Here is a 22981-nt window from a genome sequence, read left to right on the forward strand (position 1 = left end):
AGGGCCTGTGAATTTTATTCATAGGGCAAATTCATCTCATATTCATCTGACATTCGTTCCTCTTTTTAATAGAAGGCTTGCATTTCCTTGAGATGAGATTTGTGTGTGAGATTTATGGGGAACCATTTTCCACAGTGTGGGTGTGAGAAAAAAGGAGAGGACCGTGGAGAGAATATAAGAAAATTACCATGGTAGACACTGTGGTAGCTTACATAAAATAAGACCGTCTCTATGTCTGCTGTCTATTTAAATTCATTTGCATTCCATTCCTCTCAGATTTCTACAAGAAGGTTTCCATGCAGTGATTCTATTCTCCTTCCATTTTATCTGTGATTCCTTGACTCCTTAATCTCAGTGTGCCCGCTAGGAGGCATTCCCACAGGAAACTGTTCACTGGGCAGCAGTCGCAGTCAAGCAGTTAGCAGAGTCATGCCCTCGCTTTAAGCTGTTATACCGGTGGGTTATTTCACGCCCAACAATTCCATAACATTATCTCTGTAAAACCCCTGAGCTCATTGAGATGTTTATTATTCCCACAGCATCAGATTTTGCCATCTGTAATACATGCTAGTACTCCATTCAACACCTGCCCCTTTCATGGCAATTTGCACTCTGAGTTCATTATTATGAATTAATCTTCAGTGGTAATGCAGCCGTCTTGTACTGTAAGGCATCGGCGCCTCTATCAAGTTGGCGGTGTGACTGGCGGGGCCCAGATGGTGAGGAGGCTTCTAGATTTGTCTTTCTGTGGCAGATTAATTGTTTCTTAGTCTCTGCACAGCGAGACTGGCTTTGTCATTGGGTTACACCCACTGAAGAATTCTAAATATTTGACTGAGAAAACACTTGATTTGACAAAGAGTAAGTTGTTGAGTTTGTATTTTTCATCTGAGGATGCAATCAGAGTGCTGTAATTAACACCTCCATTTGGGAAGGAGCAATGTTTAGCTATACACAATGCAAATTCTCCCCTAAAAACATTCTTTAAAAGAATAGTTAAACATTTTGGCAAAGATGCTTATTTGCTTTCTTTTGAAAGTAAAGTGAAGTATGAAGTCATAATATTACGATATGTGTCTATTAAAAATGAAGCTATAGCCAGTGGCTGCTTAGCTTAGGATACAGGCTGGAAACAGTTAGAGGCTGCACTCTGATTTTTGTACAGATTAAACAAAGGAAATAGAACCTGTTACGCAGTAAGCTTGAGAGATGTTGGTATATTCTGTTACCTTCAGACAGAGCCCATTTTTTTATACTGAGCTAAACTAACCATCTGCTGGCTGTAACCTCTTGTATTTAGCTTAAAGACATGGGAGCATTATCAATTTTGTCATATAACTGGCAAGAGAGAGGTAGAGTGAGAGAGGCCATTATGCATGCTTTCTTGTGCGATATTAAGATAGAAACCACTCTTATGTCTGTAAACTAAATATAATGCTACAGCCAGCAGGCGGTCAGATTAGCTTATTATAAAGACTGTAAATGGGGGAAACAGCTGGCCAGACTCTGTCTACCATTTACAAAATCTATCTAACAGCACGTCTAAAGCTCACTGAACTAAACTGTGTAGTATAAAAATGACAATCTGGCATTTTAAGGGGTTTTGTGCAGCGAGTTATCATGTATAACACAAAATGCGCCTACTAGCACCTTTAAAGCTATCTCCAGTCTTTATACTGAGCTAAGCTAACCATCTGCTGGCTCTAGCTTCATACTTTCATTCATTCAGACTTAGGTAAATGTAAATTTCTGAATTGTTAAATAAAAGATCTTATGTACTGCTGCATGTAAGAACGTGATCATATTTTTATTTATATCATGTATTTCAAATCACAAAGCGCTCAATGTAAGCTACAGGCAGGAGGCCTGCAAAGAAAATGTGGGAAAAAATTTATATGCATTTTGTGTAAATACACCTTCAGAAGTGATTCTCAGTGATTCTTTCAGAAATAATCATCTCATGTTTGCTCTGTTCTTGTTGATTCACAGGTCTCATAACACAGCCAGAGACGGGCAAACCAGGGAGTGACTGTTTGAGGGAGCGAGCTCCCCCCTGGACACTGGACAAACTACTCGCTGTAAAACACCTTCTATTTCCTGTGACTGGCTCCTCCTGGTATGTGACTGCTCCCTCCTGCTATCCATCGTCGGGTCAAAATGTTGCGTCCACCTCCTCGCCTGCTCTGTGAACTTGGCAGCGCCTGCTCATGCCACGGAGGATCGAACACCTTAAAACCCCATCAATGGTTTTTGCCTCATTGGAAGTTTGAAACTGCTAATTGCTTTGAATGAGGAATTTCCCATATCACACCCTAGCCTCTGGAGCAGGAGTTCCAGAGCAAAGAAGGGATCATTACAGACCAGACCCTGTTGCTTCTTGGACCCCCCTCTCGAGGCCGTAAAAACCGAACTGAGCGTGCTCCGCTGTGAATAGGCCTTCTGCTGGAGTAAACCTCCCATATTTTTATAGACCAAAGAGCAAAACAACAAATACGATCATTATGACAGAGTGGACCATCTGGCAAAGACACACAGAGACTTTGTGAACTTGCTATTTGTGTCGCCACCAACCAGCGACTGCCCCCACAGAGACACGGTGCCCAAGTGGGCCCATGCAAAATGAACCTTGCGTCTGGTGGCATATGTACCGTACACAATCAAAGGAGTACTTTTAAAACTTTCCAGACATTTTTTTTTCTCAGACTAAGCCCACCACTGTATTTTGAAACTGGAGCTATAGGTACTACATACGTATAACTGTGTATCAAAAAAAATAAATCTGATTTGCATTTTTCAGTAGCTACGGTTGGGACAGCTTGCAGGATTTTGTGGTGTTGGTCACGGATTGCAAATCATATCAAAGAGATGATGATTATCTACAGAGAGTATAAACGCTGTTGAGTCTGAAAAGAAGGAGTAAAGAAATGTCATTAAATGTATTTTGAAAGGCCCTAAAAAGTTATATATTTAACAGTTTTATATGTTGTACCTTTGTAGAGAAGCTTATTGGACTTAAAATGTGGTCACAATGGCAGTTTAGTAGGATGTGAACAAACGCTGTTGTTCTCATTACTGCTGGCTCGTAGTCCCAGGTTTTCTGTTCACACCTCAGTAGCCGCTTTCTTTTCATGGTCATCTACAAGTCACTGTCTATCAGAACCATTAATGAAAAAAAAGGAAAGTGACACAATTTATTGAGGACTGATCTGCAGCCAACTGAACATTGTAAATCTATGGTAGTCAGTGGAAGCCATTGAAATCTGCTAATTTGCTATGATATTGTATTGTACACGGTGTGGAATACTGACTCATTTCCTCTCTTTGGGTTTTGATCTCTTAATTTATTTTTGTGCTTGTGTTTGTTCGCACAAATCTTGCCTCTCTCCGATGGCGATGAACAAAACAGAGAGAGAGAGAGAGAGAGAGAGAAGAGAAAGCGGAGGAAGCGTCACAGAAGTATTAGAGTCATTTACATACATTTTTTATCATGAAATATTTTAAGAATAAATTAAATACATGAAAAGAAATGTCCCCTGCAAATTTAGATGGTCTTGGTGTTCAAGGTCATCATAGTAAAAATTACAGTGATCTTATTCTGGTCTTACTTTTCATAAGTGTATGTGTTCTGTCACAAAGAAAGTGACTAAAAATGAAAGTTTTCCTTTTCTTTCCCAGATGATCAGGTGGGTTTATGACCAGAACGTCTCTGGCTTGGAGTCCTAAGATGTGTGGGGAAAGGTATCAAGGCCCCCAATCAGCTAGTACTGACATGCACTTAATCAAGGTCCTATTCCTTAACTGCACCAGCAACTAACTTTTTAATTATTTATTATTATTATTGCATGTCTTTGTTTTTCTGGACACTACCTGCAAAAAGCTTTCTTTCCCCCAAACTCCCCCACTTAGTTTTTTTTAAATCATGACGCTACACCAACCTGTTTAGATGTCCATTTGCAGCAAAAGTGCACTTTTGTCTTCATTAAAATGGGGGGGGGGGACCTTTTAATCACTGTTTTTATAGACAAGGGCAATGTCCAAACATTAAAACACAGAAAACATTATATTACATAATAATATTCAGATTTGTAATAGCTTGTTAGTAAAAGCACATTTGCTTTTAATGGACATCTGAACCAATGAGTAGAGCGTTTTCTAAAAAAATATGCATTTTAAGGGAATTCATATACATAATTCTGTTCTGTAATCCTTCTGAAACTAAATAACGCCAAAAACATAAACAGGTCACATGCCAGGAGTGCTTTTTCCTTCCTGGAAGAAAGCAACCTAGTTCTGGTTTTAACATAGTTGAACAGAGTGCGCCTACTTTTTCAACAAGGTATCGCAAACTCATAATGTGCTCTACCAAACAATAGAAAAGAACATTAGAGGTTTAAATGACTCATTCTGCTGTGGGTCACGGGGGACTGGAGCCAATCCCAGCACACATGAAGAGAGTCCAGGACAAAAAGTGAATACATACACACTTGCTTTACATGTCGGCATCAGCAGTGGTTTCTGACCCAGCACAATCAAAATAAGGCAAAGAAAGAAAGATCCCCCTCTTTTGACTGCTAGGAGACATTGGACACATCGGTTTGAGATGTTATTTCTGGCTTTTCAAGCTGCAACAATTATTTAACACACAGATTTCATCAGTTATAATAAGTGATTGAAAGTATGAAACTACGTGACTGGCACGGAATGAGAGGGGTTCCACACAATTGCAGGTCATAATAGTGAAAGAAAATGAAGGCATTAATCCATATAATCATGCATTTATGCTTTACACTGAACAGTTTGGTACAATGATGACTGCTTAACACAAAATCTGCCGTTGTGTTGTTTTTCCAATAGAGTTTTCAAGGGCTATTGAGTTGACTTCAGTGGATGACACTTGCACAATGACTGTATTGCTACACTATCTACACTATAGGCTCCATAGCTGAGTAGAGCAATTTAGTGGCAATGTGATACAATTTAAATATTTACTTTTTTTTTTACATGTTTAAATCCACTTCCTCTTGCTGTACTGTACTATGTACTGTATCTCCTACATGTCAACTTTACATTAGCTAAGAACAGCCCTATTTTCAGCTCAGTGACAACGCATATTTTAAATAGTAAGTAAACTAAAATTGAATCTGAAATATTCAATATCAACAAATAGATTAGAGTTATATAGTTTTTCATGGACAGCAAATTATAATAATGCTTTTTGAGTCCTGAGATCCTCCCAAACAAAAAGTAAGCAGTAACAAGGAAAAGAGGTACATTTACATTTTTAAAAAAGTACAGCAAACTAGTGCAATACTATACTGCAGTCCCTCCCACTCAAAATTGTGTATTGCTTATTGTGCAGAATGATAGAAGAAGAAGAGGTAAAGTTTCTTTGTGTTCACGTTTTGTGACATCACAACTAGATTAGAAACCAGTAGTGGACAAAAATGCAACTTACACAAGTGTTGTATGGAAACTTGATGCCTCCAATGCACTTACACTGAGAACGGACTTTTCAGGGAAGTACAGGATATGTCTTGTGTCCAGTAGTTGAGCTTCTGAAATGAAAAATGTTTGCATATTCATATAGTCTGGATTTTTTTAATGACGGAGGAGGAGGGTATTTGATTTGATCCTTTAAACCTCATGTACACAAGGATGGACATTCAGTTAAAATGTACACAATAAAAACATAGATTAACATTAGATTTACACTTTAAAGGTGAGAAAGTTTCTTACTCCTCCCCATCACCTTTTAAACATGTGCCATCCATCTCAGTGGACATGGGAGCTAAATGGGGTTAACTATGTACTGGTAGGCTTGCAGGCCGAGATTGTAACGAGTACAACAGATGCACAGTGTAGCCTATGAAATTGCCTGTTGTCAGGCTACTTTGAAGTTGCCTGTTTCCTCTCTCTGACCTGGCAGGCATCACAAACACTGAGGACCAAGCTACTTTGTGCCAATATCTCTATCATGAAACAGTGTTGGAGTGAATATACACATCAGTGATTCTTCAGAAGTAAGTATACACACTGCGCACAGAAAAAGTGACTATAGGCACTTGCAGGTATTTGTATATCCTACATTAAACCAATGGGAATATGTATGAACCTCCTCAAACAAGAATCAGAAAACCATCTGAATCCCTTCTGACTTTGTGCAGGAAACAAAGTCTTTTGATTCCAAGATAAACACAGAGAAGCAAAGGTCTGAACCCCAGCTTCCCTCGCTCAATCTATTTTGAACCATTATGCTCACCCACACTTGACTTTTACTCCAAGAGCTAACACAGCGATCTGGCTGGATCATCCTGTGCACCACCCTCTCTCTGTGTACAGAGGAATATCTGGAGCCAGAAATGAGACCTTAAAGTAACTGAGGGGCTTTTTTCTCCCCCTTCCTCTCTCCGTAAGAGACTGATTGTCTCGCGGGGGACAGGGGGGAAGAGTGTTTAATTACAGATTGAATTCCAATAATCTGCTCCATATCCTTGAGGTTTTTCTGACAATGTTAGTAGTCATGCCTGTACACGTTTTAATTTGATTAGGACAGGACAATGTGGGGTTTCCTGGAGCCACGACTTATGCAGGTGCAGTCAAAAAGTAGCCCTGCGGAGTATAACAACACAATTGAGGAGTCAGATTGGGGCAACTATTATGGAATGAGCAGATTGGTGCCTTAGGTGGGTTTTTCCCCCTTTTTTTTAGCTTCAAAGCCTCACGTATCTCCCTATTTCTCTTTTCTAGGGAAAGATGCGAGAGCACGCCTGTGTGTTTGCCTTCCTGCATGTTTCTTTTTATTTGGCGGTTGATGTGTCTGTCACTGAGCAACGCGAGACGAGACGAGGGAAACAGTACGCAGACTGCTTGCAGCTCTACATCCTGCAGTAAACCCTAAGGGTAAAATATTCTCCCTGCGTTTGCAGCCCAGATAAATCTCCGAAATACCAATACTGCATCACACTGCACAAAACATTAATATTTGCTTTGATGGATAACATTTACCTGCTAATTCAAATTTCATACTGTGAGTCTTTGTTTACAATATAAATTTAATTAAGTGCAGCCATCACAGCACAAGGTGGATCGATACACAATATGGCCAGCACAGCTGCTTACCTCACAAGGATGCCTTCCCCTGCCAATATTTTCAACCTATAAAATGGTCCGGGTTTTCTCAGTGCAGCCAATAATCTGTCAAGGTTAGGGCAACCAGAGACAAAGCATTACCTCAGTGGGTGACAAGCTGGCTACATAAGAACAAATGACTAAACCAGAGTCATGTGGTTTTAAGACAGGGTTTATTGCTCATTTCTTTTCCTTTAATGGCAGCTAGTGGAGGTTTCACTAACTACTATATATATATATATAACTATGAGCAATGTGAAAAGGGTCACTCATAGTTAGGTATGGGTATCTACTGATACCTTTATTGGATCGCCAGAAATAGCCTAGTAGGGAGTAGAATCCAAACCTCTCCACTCAAATCAGTGCTTCATTCCATACTTTTTGTAGCCAGATCCAACAAAAACTGACTATTTGTATGGTTTTGCTTGCAGCCAAAAACTCAACAACACACGGAAAGAAAGAGAAGAAGAAAGAGAAGAGCACGCCATTTTTTTCTCTTATGTGATTTTAACTTCCGCTCACCTTTAGCTGCGGTCTCAGGCATGTCAGTCACTGTTGCAAGTTTATCACCACAAGCTTGGCTTTCCATTGGCTTCATCTCCTGGTATCATTTAACACTTCTCTGCACATGTTTATTTGCTATTCACATCACTAGAAACTGATCGATTGCTGCGTTACATCAATTAAACACTTTTGTGGCGCAGCAGCGATCAGCTGATTTTACTCAAGGAGCCTCCGGCTGCGGTTGCAGCTGCTTCAGGTGTAGATGGTTTGATCGGCCGGATTCTTTTTTCCGTTCTGATAAACCAACTGTAGCTACCTGCCCAGCACCAAACAGCAGACAGCTAGCTGGTAAACATAGTGAAACATTTACCAGAGCCAGATATTTACCTCAGGAGTTAGTAAAGACAAAAAACTGAGAATGGGTTGTGAATGTTGGACTGGCCAGAAACGCTACTCCTAATCAATGCTAATTTTATGCCTACTCAGTGGATGTGCAACTGTAAGTTAACCAAAACGCATTTTTAACTAAAATTTAATCTGAAATTTTCAATACCAACAAATAGATGAGTTATATAGTTTTTCATGGACAGCAAATTATAATAATGCTTTTTGAGTCCTGAGTTCCTATCAAAGTGATAGATACAAAAAGTAAGCAGTAACGAGGAAAGGTGGTACATTTACACAAATTACACTTTTAAAAAAGTGCAGTCAAACTAGTGCAATACTATATTGCACCACCCCCACACTCAAAAATGTTTATTGCTTATTGAGCTTCATTGTTCAGAATGATGTATGTGCAGAGTTTGACAGCAGAAGTATGCCTATTTTGTTTTCTTTTTTTTTTTTTACATGCATCAGCTGAAGGGGGAAAGTTTCTTTGTGTTCACCTTTAATCTCAGTTTAAGGCGTGAATGTATGAGCAGAGTTTTGTGACATCACAACTACATTAGAAGCCAGTAGTGGACAAAAATGCAACTTACACAAGTGTTATGTGGAAACTTGATGCCTCCACTGCACTTACACTGAGAACGGACTTTTCAGGGAAGCACAGGAAATGTCTTGTGTCCAGTATTTGAGCTTCTGTAATGAAAAATGTTTGCATATTCATTAATGAGTTTGAATATATCAATTTAAGGTGGTGGCAATATGTCAGTGTTGCGTTCACAGCTTTGCTCTCAAGTAGCCAAAACAATCAGTTATTGCTGTTTCAACTTCTTAATTTTGATTCTATAAGCAATTTTCTGTGAGCATTCTTCTTTGTGCGCATGCTAACACTCACAATTTCCTGACCATGAAATTATGAGGTTCTATCTGTGATCTAATAATTTTGAGATATGGAGGTTCAAAGAATTCACATCTTAAATAGCTAAACTGGCATTTAAAAAATCCTCCTTTTCCAGGCTGAAATAACAGGCACCCTAAAGGTACTAAAGGCAAAAATATAATATCAAAAATCACAATTCACAATTTAATGGGGATTTCAAGAGACTGAAGTTAAAGTCTATGGAGATATAACTTAGTAGTTATCCAGTATATATAAGTATATATAAGTACCCCGTGGTCCTGCACGGATAAGCAGGCATAAAAGATGGATGGATAAATGGATGGATAAACCTACAGTATACAAAATGTTAATAACTTAAGACACACAATAGTGTTGTGTGTTTGTAACTATTTTTTTCAAATAAAAAGTCAGATAAAACCATATAATTCAAAGTCACAATTTGCCTTTGGATGCCAGATCTACAGCAAGAACATTGCCTATTTAATGCTGATCATCATCATATTCATCTAAATTTTATTTATCAAACATGAAATAAAATATTCAAATTAGGTGGTTTACTCACAAGAACATTTAAAATTAGGCAGGACACACTTGGCATTAGAACTTTAGAGTATATATCCACCAGTAGTGCTGTTCTCACCTTTTGCTCCATTGAGCGCCTGTGTCTGTGTGGAGTTTGACACGTGCAGTCTCAGGTTAAGCTCCAGAGCTCCGAGCCTGAGCTCTGCCTTTACTCCCCCTGATCAACCTCTCTGTGGTAGATGGTTCATTGTCAGCTGGGTGTTCAAGCTCCATTTAACTCTAACTAACTGCCTTTAGTCATTATGGCTGCTCATTAATGCTGCACTGGTACTGCCGAGCAGCCCTGGGAGCATCTGGGTGAGGTGACTGCAGCATGTATAAATGTTAAGACCATGTAGGAGTTGTGTATTTGCTTTTGATAGTTTTATTGTTACACAATTAATGGCAAAAACCTAATCCTAATAGCGTGTTATATTGAGGTTATTTGCAAACATAAACCTTTATTCTAATGAGGACTCCTGTAATCATCTTAAGAGCTAATGTTTATTTTCCTCTAAATATGACAGGAACAAATCTTTAAAGCCTCACAACAAAATCCTCTATGCCAGTCATTTCCAGCCAGAGGTACTTGTACCTGAGGGGATTCTTCTGCAGTTGCCAGGAGGTACACGGAAAGCTTAACTAATTAGCTTTAACTCAACCAAACAAAAAAATCCCCACCTTTCTCTTAAGGAGGAAAATAAACATCCAAATAGGGGTACAATTTGTTTAGTTTTTTTTAATTATAGCTGACCACCATAAGTCATTTGTAACACATTAAGACTATATGTAGCTAACGTTAGTTAGCAAGCGAGCAGAGAAGTTGAAATAGTGAGCTAAAATAAAGGATAAATAGTTGAAGTAGTTAGCTAATAGAAATGAACAGTTAACATTGTAGTAATAGATGAACAATTAATATTGTTAGCTAAAAGTAATGAATAAACAGTTGTAATAGTTAACTACACATATAGTTTATATCTTTAGCTAAAAGTAAGTATGGATAAACAATTAATATACTTAGCTTAAGGTAAAATAGTTAGCTAAAAGTATGGATAAACAGGTTATATAACTGAATGTAAAACCGTTACCTAAAGTAGTGAATAAGCAGTTAAAACATTTTAAGTAAGGTAAACTGTTTATATACTTAGCTAAAAGTACTTAAAAACATGGTTAAAAGTATGCATAAACAGTTTATATAGTTAGCTAAAAGTAAATAAACAGTTGGCATAGTTAGGTAAAGCAATGGATTAAGGGTTTTATGTTGGTTATATGAAATATATTGTAACAATATTAAATTGCTAACAATTTAATAACATTGTTAAATAACATCCAGTTTATAATTATTTCATAAGAACATATTTCAGTGGTTTTCTACTCAATACAGAAGAAAAAAGAAAATAAATAATAAATGAATGACTGCAGAACAAGACATAAAGAGTGTGAAATGCATCTTCTCTCCGTTTGGCATTAGTAATCAAAGTTTGCTACTGTACTCTGAGTGCCCCTTCGTATCCCCGGAAAGGCAGGGATGCAGGGTGACAGCTGGGGACCTGGCCAACACACTGGACCACTAAATGAGAAAAATGACCAGCTTTCACCAGCTCTTTTAAAAACTCATTTACATCCTGTCAGATTCCATTATGGCTGGGGACCTGCACCGGAGCTGCAGGACAGGACTGAGCCTGAGTGCACCGACCGTGCTGGCCAAGCTCCTATCAGCCTGACCCGGCTCACCGGTCCAGTAGACAGCTGATTCTCCTGTGTCAAGGTTTTTTGGCTTCTCTCCTCCCGCCCCCCTCCATTTTCCTCACTACCTTTGGTGTGCTCTTGGCAAAGAGTGGGTGATTATCAGAGTGCCTGAAACCCTACTTTTACTCTTTTATACAATTACTGTACAGTATGTGCACCTAAAAGCATCAGCAGAGAGGATTAGGCCTGCTAAATGCTGAGCCTTGAATAAATTATCCGCTGGGGGGTTAGCATTAAAAGAAAGAAGAGAAGGGAGGGAGGAAAAGTGAAAAGCAAGTGGATCAAAACTACACTTAAATGTCAGCTACTTTTACTAAACACCTCCATTATCATGCCCATTAATATTCACCTAAGCATCTATCATTTAAGGTGTGTGTGTCAATCATAGACTGTATTAAGGAAGTGGACGTAGCTACTGCGAAGTCACCCATTGTTTTGTAGACTACTGTTTTTTGTTTTTTTTTTGCATACTGGCTGTCGCCTTCTGGGTTTTTTGAAACTAGAAGTGACCATATGCGGGTGGAGCTAGCTAGCTTGGTTAGTAAGGTCTGTAAATAATGTTAACTGGAATGCTAAAATTGGCTAGCGAAATACAGACTTACTTACTTACTAAACATTTGACAACTGGCTCCTTAGAGTGTCTTTTAGTACAACTGAATGCTGAACAAGATATTTTTAGGCGACCAAAATTAACTTTCATGAACTGAAAACTCACTGTGAAAATCAACACCCCAAAACAAGTTTACGGCTAGTTTAATGTACACAGTGCAGAGGATATGATTCGCCTCTATCCTGATTGATAGCTTATCGTGTTAGCAACTTGTCAATCACAAGGTAGCCCTAAAGCATACCCCGCTTTATCGTTTATTTTCCTCTCCCTGCACATTATATTATTTGTGTTTTGGGTTTTTTTGTAATTTCTATGTAATTTTCATTTTCATTTTTATTTTCTGTGCAAATAAATACAAATCTAAATCATAAACTCATTAGGAAAGTGTTTACTGAGGTAATAAATCAAGTAAGAAGTAGGTTCATTTCTCCAATGCAATCTGACTTGTTTTTGCAACTGGTGGAGTCACCCCCTGCTGGTCTTTTGAAAGAATAGGTTAAAGGCGCTTCCGTACTGGCTTCACTTTCACTTTTTTATGAGTACTTTATACGTTCATAAAGCATATTGTTAACACCAAGGTGTGGAAGGTGGGGGGGGGGAAGGACATTTGACCATCTACATTTCCATGCCAAGTGGGCAACTCCATCTGCTAAAGAAGTTCAGGTGATACAATCAAAAGCTCCAGAACAGCTACTGAGTTAGCCTTGTGGCAAGATTGTTTTTTGTCAACCTTACATTATGATTTAATTAAATAATAAGAATCAATTTGTGTAAACTTTAATTTAAAAAAATCTAATCTGTAAAATGGGACTACAGCAGTGTCACAAGTCTGAACATATTCTATTATGATCACAATATTTGTGGCTAATCACAATTATAGTTTGTTTTTGCCTACTCTAACTGCTGCACACGTACATTTGTGATACTGTACAGATTGTGTACTGATCTGTCCTTTACTGCTTTTTGCATTGTTCAGATGCTTAGCTGCATTTCCGCTGTCTCAGTACTTGCATGTGTACTTGTACTGTAATATGTTAACAATATGGTATGGTATAGTTGCGCATGAAAGTTTATTCATTGAAACTACAGCCCACCAAGGAAGCCTGCAAGAAGTGATTGAAAGCTTCTGCAAAAAAGCCAGTAACTTATTTAAGGTTTTTTCTTTTACCAAACTACTACTGTATAGTTATTCCTAAAAATACTCAGCTCCATTACTTAGCTGTTGCATTAGCGGTCACATATTCCATATTTACCTTTGTCTTTGTAGATCTGACACCTATGTGTGATCTGCATAAGTAAGTCATTCATAAAATACGGCTATTCGAACATTCTAAAAGTGCACTTTGGGTGTAAGAGCTCTAAAAGGCAGTTTAACTCACCGGGGTCACTGTCTGTGGTTACGCACTAAGCCACTTGCATGTCTCATTCAAACTCCAAGCATGTCTGCAACACTGTGATCTGATGCATACATCAAAGCCGTGGAGAGTACCTCAGCACACACTGGGAGCTCCATCAATCCCCTCCGGCCCATGCAAGCTGCCTTTTCGTACACAGTCGGCCTTCAAGGGTGACATCCTTGAGGAGGCAATACAAACAGCGTCTAATGAATTTTTAACGACGAACGTTGCAAGCGGCAAAGGGAAGGGATAGAAGGGGAGCGGGAAACAGAGAGAGACCCCTGCTGAATGCATTACAGTGATTTGTGGCTCACCTTTGAGCGGGAGTAAGAGGACTCCCGCCTCAGATCGTCGGGGTGTTAAGTGTGCTCTGTGGGGGAGCCTCTCGGCACCGCATCGTGGGCCAAATGATGTTTGAAATGTTTTAATCAAATCCTGTCTGTTCATTAGACTAACAATAGGCTTCATGGGGTGAGCACTCAGTGGTTCAGCTTCTTACTGCCCCCAGGGGAACCCTCCTGATAAAGTAACTTCCCTAACCTCCCGGTGACAGATTTTAACGTGACGCCCCTCTATACATTTAAATGGGCCTTTATCAGTGGTGGCAGCCTGTCATGCGGTGTGATTTATATAAAAAAATATATATCTTGGGCTCCAGTCTCAATCTGTCTTCTTGAGCGGCACTTACATCTGCACGAGATTATGTGTCAACGTAACGTCGCCTGGAATGTATATGTTGAATTGATCAAGACAGACAGCTTGTTACTAATAGCAGCAGACTAGCTCCTCAGATAATCTCTTTGGCTTCCTGTCACAGAGGAAAGGCTCATGTGAAACTCAAGGATATTGTTTGTGGGATTGTTTAGGATTAAGCCAGAATATCAGTTGAAGTGTCTTAAAGCCCTGTGACTTTCCTGTAGTGTTGCTGCTCAAATCCCGTGTGCCTCAAGGAGGTTTAAATAACAATGTAGCAAGAAGTTATATAGCTGCATCACGTCATCTTTTTGTGGGAAATTTTACAACATTAAACATAAATGTAGTTTAAATTTAACTTATATTATGTGAACTCTTGCAGTAAGTCAGGTAATGGGGTGGAAGGTATGCTGTTCTTTCCTCTAAGACGATGATGCAATATACATGGGTTAAACCTGTGACTTTTGACCCACACTATTTCTTTCCAACATGCTCTGGAGGGAGGATTTACACCGCAGTGTTGTAAATCGGATGTTACTGAAAATAAAACAACTGCAAAATGACAAGACATGAGGTAAAGTAGTGCACCACACTCCATCCATCCATCCATTGCCAACCGCTTATCCTGCATACAGGGTCGTGGGGGCTGGAGCCAATCCCAGCCTACATTGGGCGAAAGGCGGGGTACACCCTGGACAGGTCGCCAGTGTGCACCACACTACTGAATGTAAATGTTGGACTGTAACAAGTAATTGCTGATACTGTAGGTCTGTGTTTATTCTTTCTTTGAGTGACTCTAAAATGTTAGTGGTGATTAGAACCCACTAATAGACCAATCAGGCTGTTATGATTTGGCCATTGTAATAGAAATCAAATATCAAATTACAGGAAATACTAGTGCTGAAATGTCAAAAATGCTTTTGAATAGGGCATCGCAGAGAGGTGTTGGGCTCAAGTGGTGACATTAGCAGTTATAGGAAGCTAAAGGCTGGGCTACTGACCATTTATTTCCCTGTTTACCCCCTTTGGTCAACCATTAGAGGATCAATCCAGACCCTGTAATTGTTTTCTGCACATCTACACAGTTGGTCTATTGATTATTATTAGCACCAATAGGATTTTATCTCTAGGAGAAAGAAAAAGGACAAACCACCATCACTTTTAACAACAATGATTAAATGCACATGCACTGGCCTTTTTTCAGGATATGTCTGCTCCCAAATGGGAAACATCCGTGCTACATTTTTGAATGTCACACCAGATGGGCCCATTTGGTTGGGCCACTCTGGTGTGACCTCAGAGCCAAAACATACTCTTACCCTAACCTTGCACATAAAAGAGGCACTCCTTAAACAGTGTCCCCCACCCATATCTAATATAGCCTATTTCCTGACAGATTCCAACACAAATGTTAATGAAAATGTGCCAGCATAAATCACTACGCTATTACAAATTAGATGAAAGAAATCTTATTCATTAGTGCTGTCCCTATTATAATGGCCCTCCAAAACACATTTGTAATGCAAATGTACCATGTAGCAAGACATGAGGGAATACCTTTTCTCTAAATATAATTACAGTCAGGACAAATGGGGAAATACTATTGAACAAATTAGGTTATGTGGGATCCCATTCTCCCATTTTTGCTGTGTCACATATTTGCTTGGTATGACTGTTATACTGTTATAAGAATTTTGTAGCTTTTGTAGATCCTTTTTAACAATGTATACATTTACGAAAAAATATTATAACATTTTCTTCTTTGAACATGCTATATCATATTTTTCAAAGGATTGATGTCTCAAGAAGACTCTGGTTCAGGATGTTCTCGATAGCAGAGACAGTGTTTTACTCTTCTTTCAGGGCACGGTGCACCAGCTTTTAATCTGAAGTATGAAATGTCCCCACATTGCTAGACCACTAAATCTACTTTATTGTGTTATTTCAACCTGTCAGACCTATCGATCAGTGGATTAAGACAAAGATGATGTTTTAAAGCTTTGACTGAGGGTTTCATAGCTGTCCTGAAATCCAATACCAATAGGGGTTCATAGATCCTGGCCAGGATTTAGTGCTGTAGGCAGGATTGATGACATGGAGCCCAGGCATAATAGTGGAGGTGCGTGAGCCCCATCCTTCAACATAACTCGAGATACCAGTCTGCTTTTTATTTGGTTATTAGAGTCATTCAGTTGTCCTGTTATTTTAAAACATCTGGCATGGCACGTTGCAGTGTGTCTGTCGTAAATAATGTCCACGCTTCTTGGGGGAATATAGTTTTGTTCTAAAACTTCTTCTAATACTGGCGTTGTATTACTGATTACTGCAAAACTGCAGCCTGTATAAACCATATTACTCAGAGTCAGTGATATAATCAAATTTGGATTCTTTCATAGGCTCAAGACAACATTTGTCAGGGGCACCAGCACAGGATTTATTACCACTGTAGACTGGGTAAAGCCAACTACAGATTTTCAATATACACAATATGAAATTTCAAGATGAGTGTGGCTTCTGTATTTGGTCTTTCAACTGTAATCAACTGTCACCGTAATATGTGCCACTGTAAGATAGAAATGCAATATTCACTAATGGCAAAAAGTAGCAGAAACCCTATTGCTGGACTGACATTTTAACCTTTATCGAATAAATACCAAGAATACAAAGGAATATTAGCAAAACAAAACTATAGAAAAAACTGAATAAAAACAATAAGAGCTTCCTGATGAACCTCCCGTGTGAACAGCTGATGAGATATTGAGGCAACTAATGTAGAAAACTGTAAAGGCCAACCTCAGCTTGATTTTAGGACGAAGCAACCATCTTTGACTCTGATTATTCACTGTGTGTTCTATGGTCGATCATTGCTGCTGAGGCAAAATAGAGCTGAAAAAGAGGCACATATTTTACCCGAAAGCAACACTGCTGACATCACTTCACTTAGTGCAGATAGTATCTTTATTGAAGCTGCCGGCTGCTTTTTGTGTGAGCTATGTATTAGTGGTGCTACACACATAACTCGCTGGAAATGATGTGTGTTAAAGTGTGTTAGGTGTACAGGTTAGGACAGAATAGCTGTGACTAGTAAATACAATTTGCAAACAAAAATACCACCATGCTGTTTAAATGGTCTTTGCTGCACTTTTGGTCTGTGTCATAAAGAATCTTACTTCCCCTTACCTGAAAAAATGGAAATCTGTCAAATTGTTGTTTTATCTTAAATCTGCATTTGGTCCTGACTGCTTCTTGGCCAATGTGACATCCTAACTCTTTAGGGCTATAAAGCAATAAATTGTATATAAAGTAGGGATATTAGGTATTTAAAGTACTTTGTCATTGAAATCATGTTGACAGTAGCATTTAGCCTTTCCCCTTGTCAGTACCTGTGTGAGTTATAAAACGTGTTTTTACAGGACAAAATGTTAAACTTTTGACAGGACTATAAAAGTTTTTAACTGTCACCATTGTGTATGTTGTTTTTCGATGAAGTCGCCAATCTGATTTTTCTTTTTTATTTGTAGCTGCACTTAGTGGTCTCCAATAAACCTGTTATATACTGAACAAAACGTAGCTTCAACTTATCACAAGCTAAACCATTTTTTATCAGTCTAATTAAATTAAAAGTAGCCCAGTTTGGCAGTGCTGTGAAGGTAGCTTCAATGACAAGTATCTCAGCCCTATAATTCTAAAAAGGTTGAAACAGCTCTGTTGACTGTTAATTTACATTGTTCTTATATTGTTTTCACTCTTTTAGGCTTTAATTAAATTGAGCCTTGTGTTTGGAGGACCTCCATCCATGTTCCATGTTATGACACCTCAACAGTTCTAGAATCAATCTAATGTAATCAGTAGTCCGAAAGTCAGAGCTGCATTTGTTCACTATTTCCAAACATTTGTACCTGTGAGTACACACCAGTGGGAGCTCTTAAAGAAAACCTTCATGACCTTTATTCATCTGAATCATCAGAGTTTTGAACAAACAATGTCTGGGACTGAGCATAACAAATCAAGTGACAACAAAGTAAGTCGATTCATTTGGTTGATTTGTTCGTAGTAAAAAATAAAAAGTCTCATCTCAAAAGAAAGTGTAACAATAATATAAATCAGTCAGTTTATATTTCTTTTACACGTATTGACATAAGCAATACAAATACACAGATAAGCAGACATGCAACTGGATAAGCAGATACTGAAATAGTTGTTCATAATTGTAAAAGTTATAAATATAATTCATTTATATGTATTTAATTGTCCACTGAGAAAAATAATGTAGATTAATCATTTGAACAGGAAGTTTCTATGTCAATTTTATATCAGCGTCAGTTTAGATGCCTAAATGTACAGTGTGTTTTTAGTTGTGTTTTGTCTATTTTTTGCAAATTGTTCTTTAAGGTAACATGACAGACCATCCAAACAGATATCCAACCCTTCTCTTTTTTTTTAGGATTGTTACCATGGTAAGACAGATCTTATTGAAGAATTTGTGGCTGCCATGGCCAGACTGTCCATTAGCGAACAGCGATGTCCACCTCTAGGTGCAGCCAGCAACATGGGTCCCCAAAAACCCACAAAAGTCACTCAGTCCAGGCTCCTTGGTGCCCAGGTGAAGCCGCCAAAAAGACAATGTGACGATGTCTCTTCGGGGAAGAACATCTGGTAGGTGTCTCATTACTTCCACCTTGATTAGGTTTTAAGATTCAGATTTGAACATTTGAACATTTGTAAAACCAAAAGGGCAGGAACAAAAAGGCTTGCTGTGTTAGGTGGCATCTACCAAGAGCCCAGCCAATGCGAAGGGACAGTGAAGCCAAAGCCCAGACGGGGTGGAGTAATGCACAGGTAGGCTCTCTGAGATCAACACTCATAAATAGCATCAATTTATGTTAAATAAGTTCCCCAGAAGATGCTTAAATTTACATTTTGACTTGTGTATATGAAATGGAATTGACCAGCAGAATTGAGAATTATTGCTGCCCCGTCCTGCAATCAAGTCTCCTTTTTCCTCGGAGCCACAGGGGGCTGCAGATGGAGGACATCCAAGCGGCGGGCCACACCCTCTTCCCAACATCCTATTGGATGTAGCGGTTGCAGACAAAATTCGAAAAATGAATTGTACCAATTTTATTAATAATTATCAATATTACTGATATCACAGCCACTGCTGGTCTCATTCTTGTTAATGTGACAAGGCTCCCATTTAATGAGTGAGTCTTTATGTATGCAGGTATGATGAATTAACAACACTCCATTGATTAAATTGTGCTGTAAATAAATAGTGAGTGCGCATGCATATTTCCCTCTGCCAATATTATTACAGCAGAGTTGAATGTACATTAAACACATTTACTCAAGCAGTGCACCGAAATACAACTTTGAGGTACTTTAATTAAATATTTCCACTATTTGCTACTTAATACTTCTACTCCACTACATTATGAGGCAAATACTGTACTTTTTACTCCACTACATTTATTTGACAGATAAAAGGTTGTTGGTGCCAGACGGACTGGCGTCAAAACAAATGTTATGGAAACAACATTTACAATCAATATAATTGAAAATGTTATTGTATTACAATTTGCTTTTAAAAATCAGCACAACCCCTCCTTGGCCACTGCCAACCACACATTTCCAGTGTTGTCTGTAAAGTGTCTTTCTGTTTCAGCTGTCAGGTGAGTGCATGCATATGAATAAAGATTTAATTAAGGGTCATAAAAGCTTCCTGCCAAAGAAAGCTACCATAAATTCCTGCATAGCTGCACTGACACCCTTAATCAAATCTGTTATCATTCGTGCAGTCATCTGATAACAGAAACTCACTTTTTATTGGTGACCTGATTAGGTATTGTTCTAAGTGGATCTCATTGGGTGACAACCTTTCATGAACAGTGCAGGTTTAATGTCTCACTGCAAAATCTCTTTATCTGATTATTTCTTTGAGATAACTGCAACATGGGTGTATATTTTGATTTTACTCCTTTGTAATGGGACCGAACATGGTGGGAAGATGAGATATTTAGATCTTTGCAGGTACAGGCACATTGAGTCTGTAAGTGCAGGGCTGCACAAGGCTGTGCTTACACACACACAAACACACAAACACACATAGACTTATACATTTTTATGACCCAATGTTACTTTACACCAGAGAGCAGCATGAAAGTGAAAATGGAAGGAGTAGCTCAATGAAAGCAGACCTGCAGCTACAGCATGAGCTCTTTACTTCAATAGAAGTCTGTATATTCAAGCTTCAACCAATGTCAATAGTCCCCACGAGCAAGGGCAACGCATTTTAAATCACATTGTCATTCTTCATTGTTTCCAAAGGATTAAAGTTGGTTAAGAAATTCCAAACCATAATGGGGTCAGGAGCTTCACAACTCCATTTTGGTATCGTCAAACCACCATAATTACTTCAAAACAAGTCTTCGCATCATCTTGTCATTTCCACAGCATGAAGTCTTGTGACACTGAAGTGAATCTCTGCGTTTTGTCTCTGTAATGGCTTATGGAAGAGGCCCATCAGCCCAATTTTAATGGCTGTTTTCTGTCTTCGGCAAGAATGACAGGCAGTCAGTGTTCCTCTTTGCTTCGGTAATCTTAATAATTACGTATACGTTTCTCTGTCTTGTTTTGCCATGCAGGAAATTTCATATCAGACTTTAATTCTCTCAGTTGTGCGAATGCCTCAGGCTCTCCGTCCTTTGGACGTTTGATAGTTAACAGTTCATTCACTGCGATATATGTTTTTCAGCTTAATTTGATAGGAGAATGTCACGGGTTTAGAGTATTCCTTTGACAAAATAACACAGCACAGAGATCCAATATCATTATTACTATCATCATCATTATCATCATATCCCTCTCTGCTGGATACTGGCAGCAGTATAGGAAAATGCAGGCCTATATGTAAAACTATTTTTATGCCTATCCTGAAGTGTTCTTTTCAATCACTTTGACTTCTGATTGCTTTCTGCTTTAATGGTTATATGACTGTAATTCCGTTTGGGTAAAATGATAAAGCAGAATTGAGCTGGGCCTGCATGCTCTTTAAATGTCATTTTTGGTATTTTCATATATGCAATCACAGGAAGGGAGAGTGGGCAGGTCAGTTTGGCCTTTTTATCTAAAGCATTTGAATAAGAATGAGTTAAGCAGCCCCTTCCTCGCTTTTTAAATTAATCTTCCTTGACATGCAATATGGTACAAGTAGAGAAGAAAGGAGAGTTAAAGGATAAGGTCACAGTTTGTCTTAAAACAATACTCACATACCCGTATTTATATTGAAACAGCTTTTGCTTGTTGTAATCATTCTTCCTGTTCATACTGGCTATCCCTTTCCAATGGAAGGGATGGGGGACAAAATTCACAGTGCTCATTCTGTGACAAAATATGTTCAAAAATGTATCATAATGCGAGGCTTTAGCATTCTGAGTTAATCAAATCAAGTGGGTGTCAAGTGGTTTGCTACGTTTGCACCTCCTGTCCAGACTAAAACAGCGAAAACGAAGACCTAAAACAGAGAAGTCTGAAAACGCTGCACACCCTGATTTTTCATTTTAAAATTCCGGGGTAGCATTTTAGTGGCTTTCAGATTGGGTCTTATGCAAAGCAGAAACACAATGCTACTGACAGAGTTTTTGATTTGGTATTTTTGTTAAAATATTTTATATTTTTACCATGCAAATAACACTTATCCTACACTTGTACTGTGCATGTCGCTGTTTACTTTGCCACGACTCGAATGGTTGTAACATGGGGAGAGTTGTAACAACACCAATTCTAGAGATAAGATAGGAGTCATAAGATCATTTCAGTATTTACCTACTTCCTCCCCAATCAGGCATGGAGGTTGTGAAGGCTGGAGACAGGTGCATTCAGAATATATAGAGAAAAAAACTGATATTGAAGTAAGAAAGTAAATTTTTTGACCAAGATAAATTAGTTTGACTTATATTAGATTGAAATGTAGTTTCTTAGGCAACATGTCATGCATTTTTTCCTTTCTAATTTCAAACCACTATTTTAATACAGCTAGCTAAACAATGGCTGACAGGGGTTGTAACACTTTTTAAAGAAGTGTTACAACCATCCCCCATACATACAACTAGGGACTTTCTTGATTGTAATATTTTACATTGTGCCCTTTGCATTCTCAGGGCCCATCAAGCCTGTGTGTTAATTTGTCAGCTCTGTGACCAGTACTCCCCATTCACATGTTATTCATATGTTGGCGTAGAGGGCAGAGAAGTGTACGGGCAGCTTGTGAGAAGTCCCGGTACGCCAAAGACTGTACTGGTAAGTACTGGTCCACTTCAAGCACTGACTGTGACTCTGATTAAGAATATACACACATTGACACACACAGACCTGTGTGAGATGTTCTTTAATTAAGTACATTGTAGTAGTATTTATTAAGCATACTGTTAAATAAGTTTATTCTATAGAAAACATTTACATGCACACACATGCGCGCGAGTCATCAGACAGTCTGTTACAGTGAGAGAGAAACATTGTTTTTGAAGCATATCATATAGTGTGACAACTATTTTTGCTGTCTAGTATGGACGGAGATTGTATTTGTTTTAAAAAAGTGTGAATGGGGCCTCAGTGTAGCGTGTTAGCATGCTGACATTAGCTAATTAGCATAAAACACAAAGGACAGCAGAGGCTGACTGTCATTAGTTTTGCAGCTATTCGGTTATAAACAAAGTATTGCAGAAAATCACATTTAAAGCTGGCGCTATATGAAATGTTAATGGATCACAAAAGTCATTTAAATTCATCCTGAGGGAATCATGAATGTCTGTGACAAATCCAGTCAAGGCATTCCTTTTAATAATATTTAATAATTGTTGGGTTATTTAACTCAAAAAACATAGAAGAATACCTCATGTTGGTGCTAGAGGATAAGCTTAGGATAAGATCATTAGGATTCATCCTCTCAGCACCATGAATGTTTCATTGTACAAGATGTTGAGATACATTATTTCAGTCTATTCAAAGTAGTGGACCGGCACACAGACCAATATTGCCACCCATAGAGTATAGAGC

General features: G+C 38.6%; 1 protein-coding gene across 3 annotated transcripts in view; it reads left to right on the forward strand.

Annotated features, from left to right (window-relative positions):
• The window catches only part of tafa5a (TAFA chemokine like family member 5a), a 158395-nt gene extending 154856 nt beyond the window's left edge, over nt 1–3539 (forward strand). For all 3 annotated transcript variants that reach the window (XM_038739270.1, XM_038739269.1, XM_038739271.1), the window contains one exon: nt 1990–3539. In XM_038739270.1, the coding sequence (XP_038595198.1) occupies nt 1990–1998 (9 nt within the window). In that variant the 3' untranslated portion in view covers nt 1999–3539. The remainder of the gene's footprint in view (nt 1–1989) is intronic.
• Nucleotides 3540–22981: the final 19442 nt, after the last annotated feature.

Source organism: Micropterus salmoides, unplaced genomic scaffold (assembly GCF_014851395.1).
Source record: "Micropterus salmoides isolate LMB-PRFRI ecotype aquatic unplaced genomic scaffold, ASM1485139v1 Ms_hic_scaffold_23, whole genome shotgun sequence".
Taxonomy (NCBI): Eukaryota; Metazoa; Chordata; class Actinopteri; order Centrarchiformes; family Centrarchidae; genus Micropterus; species Micropterus salmoides.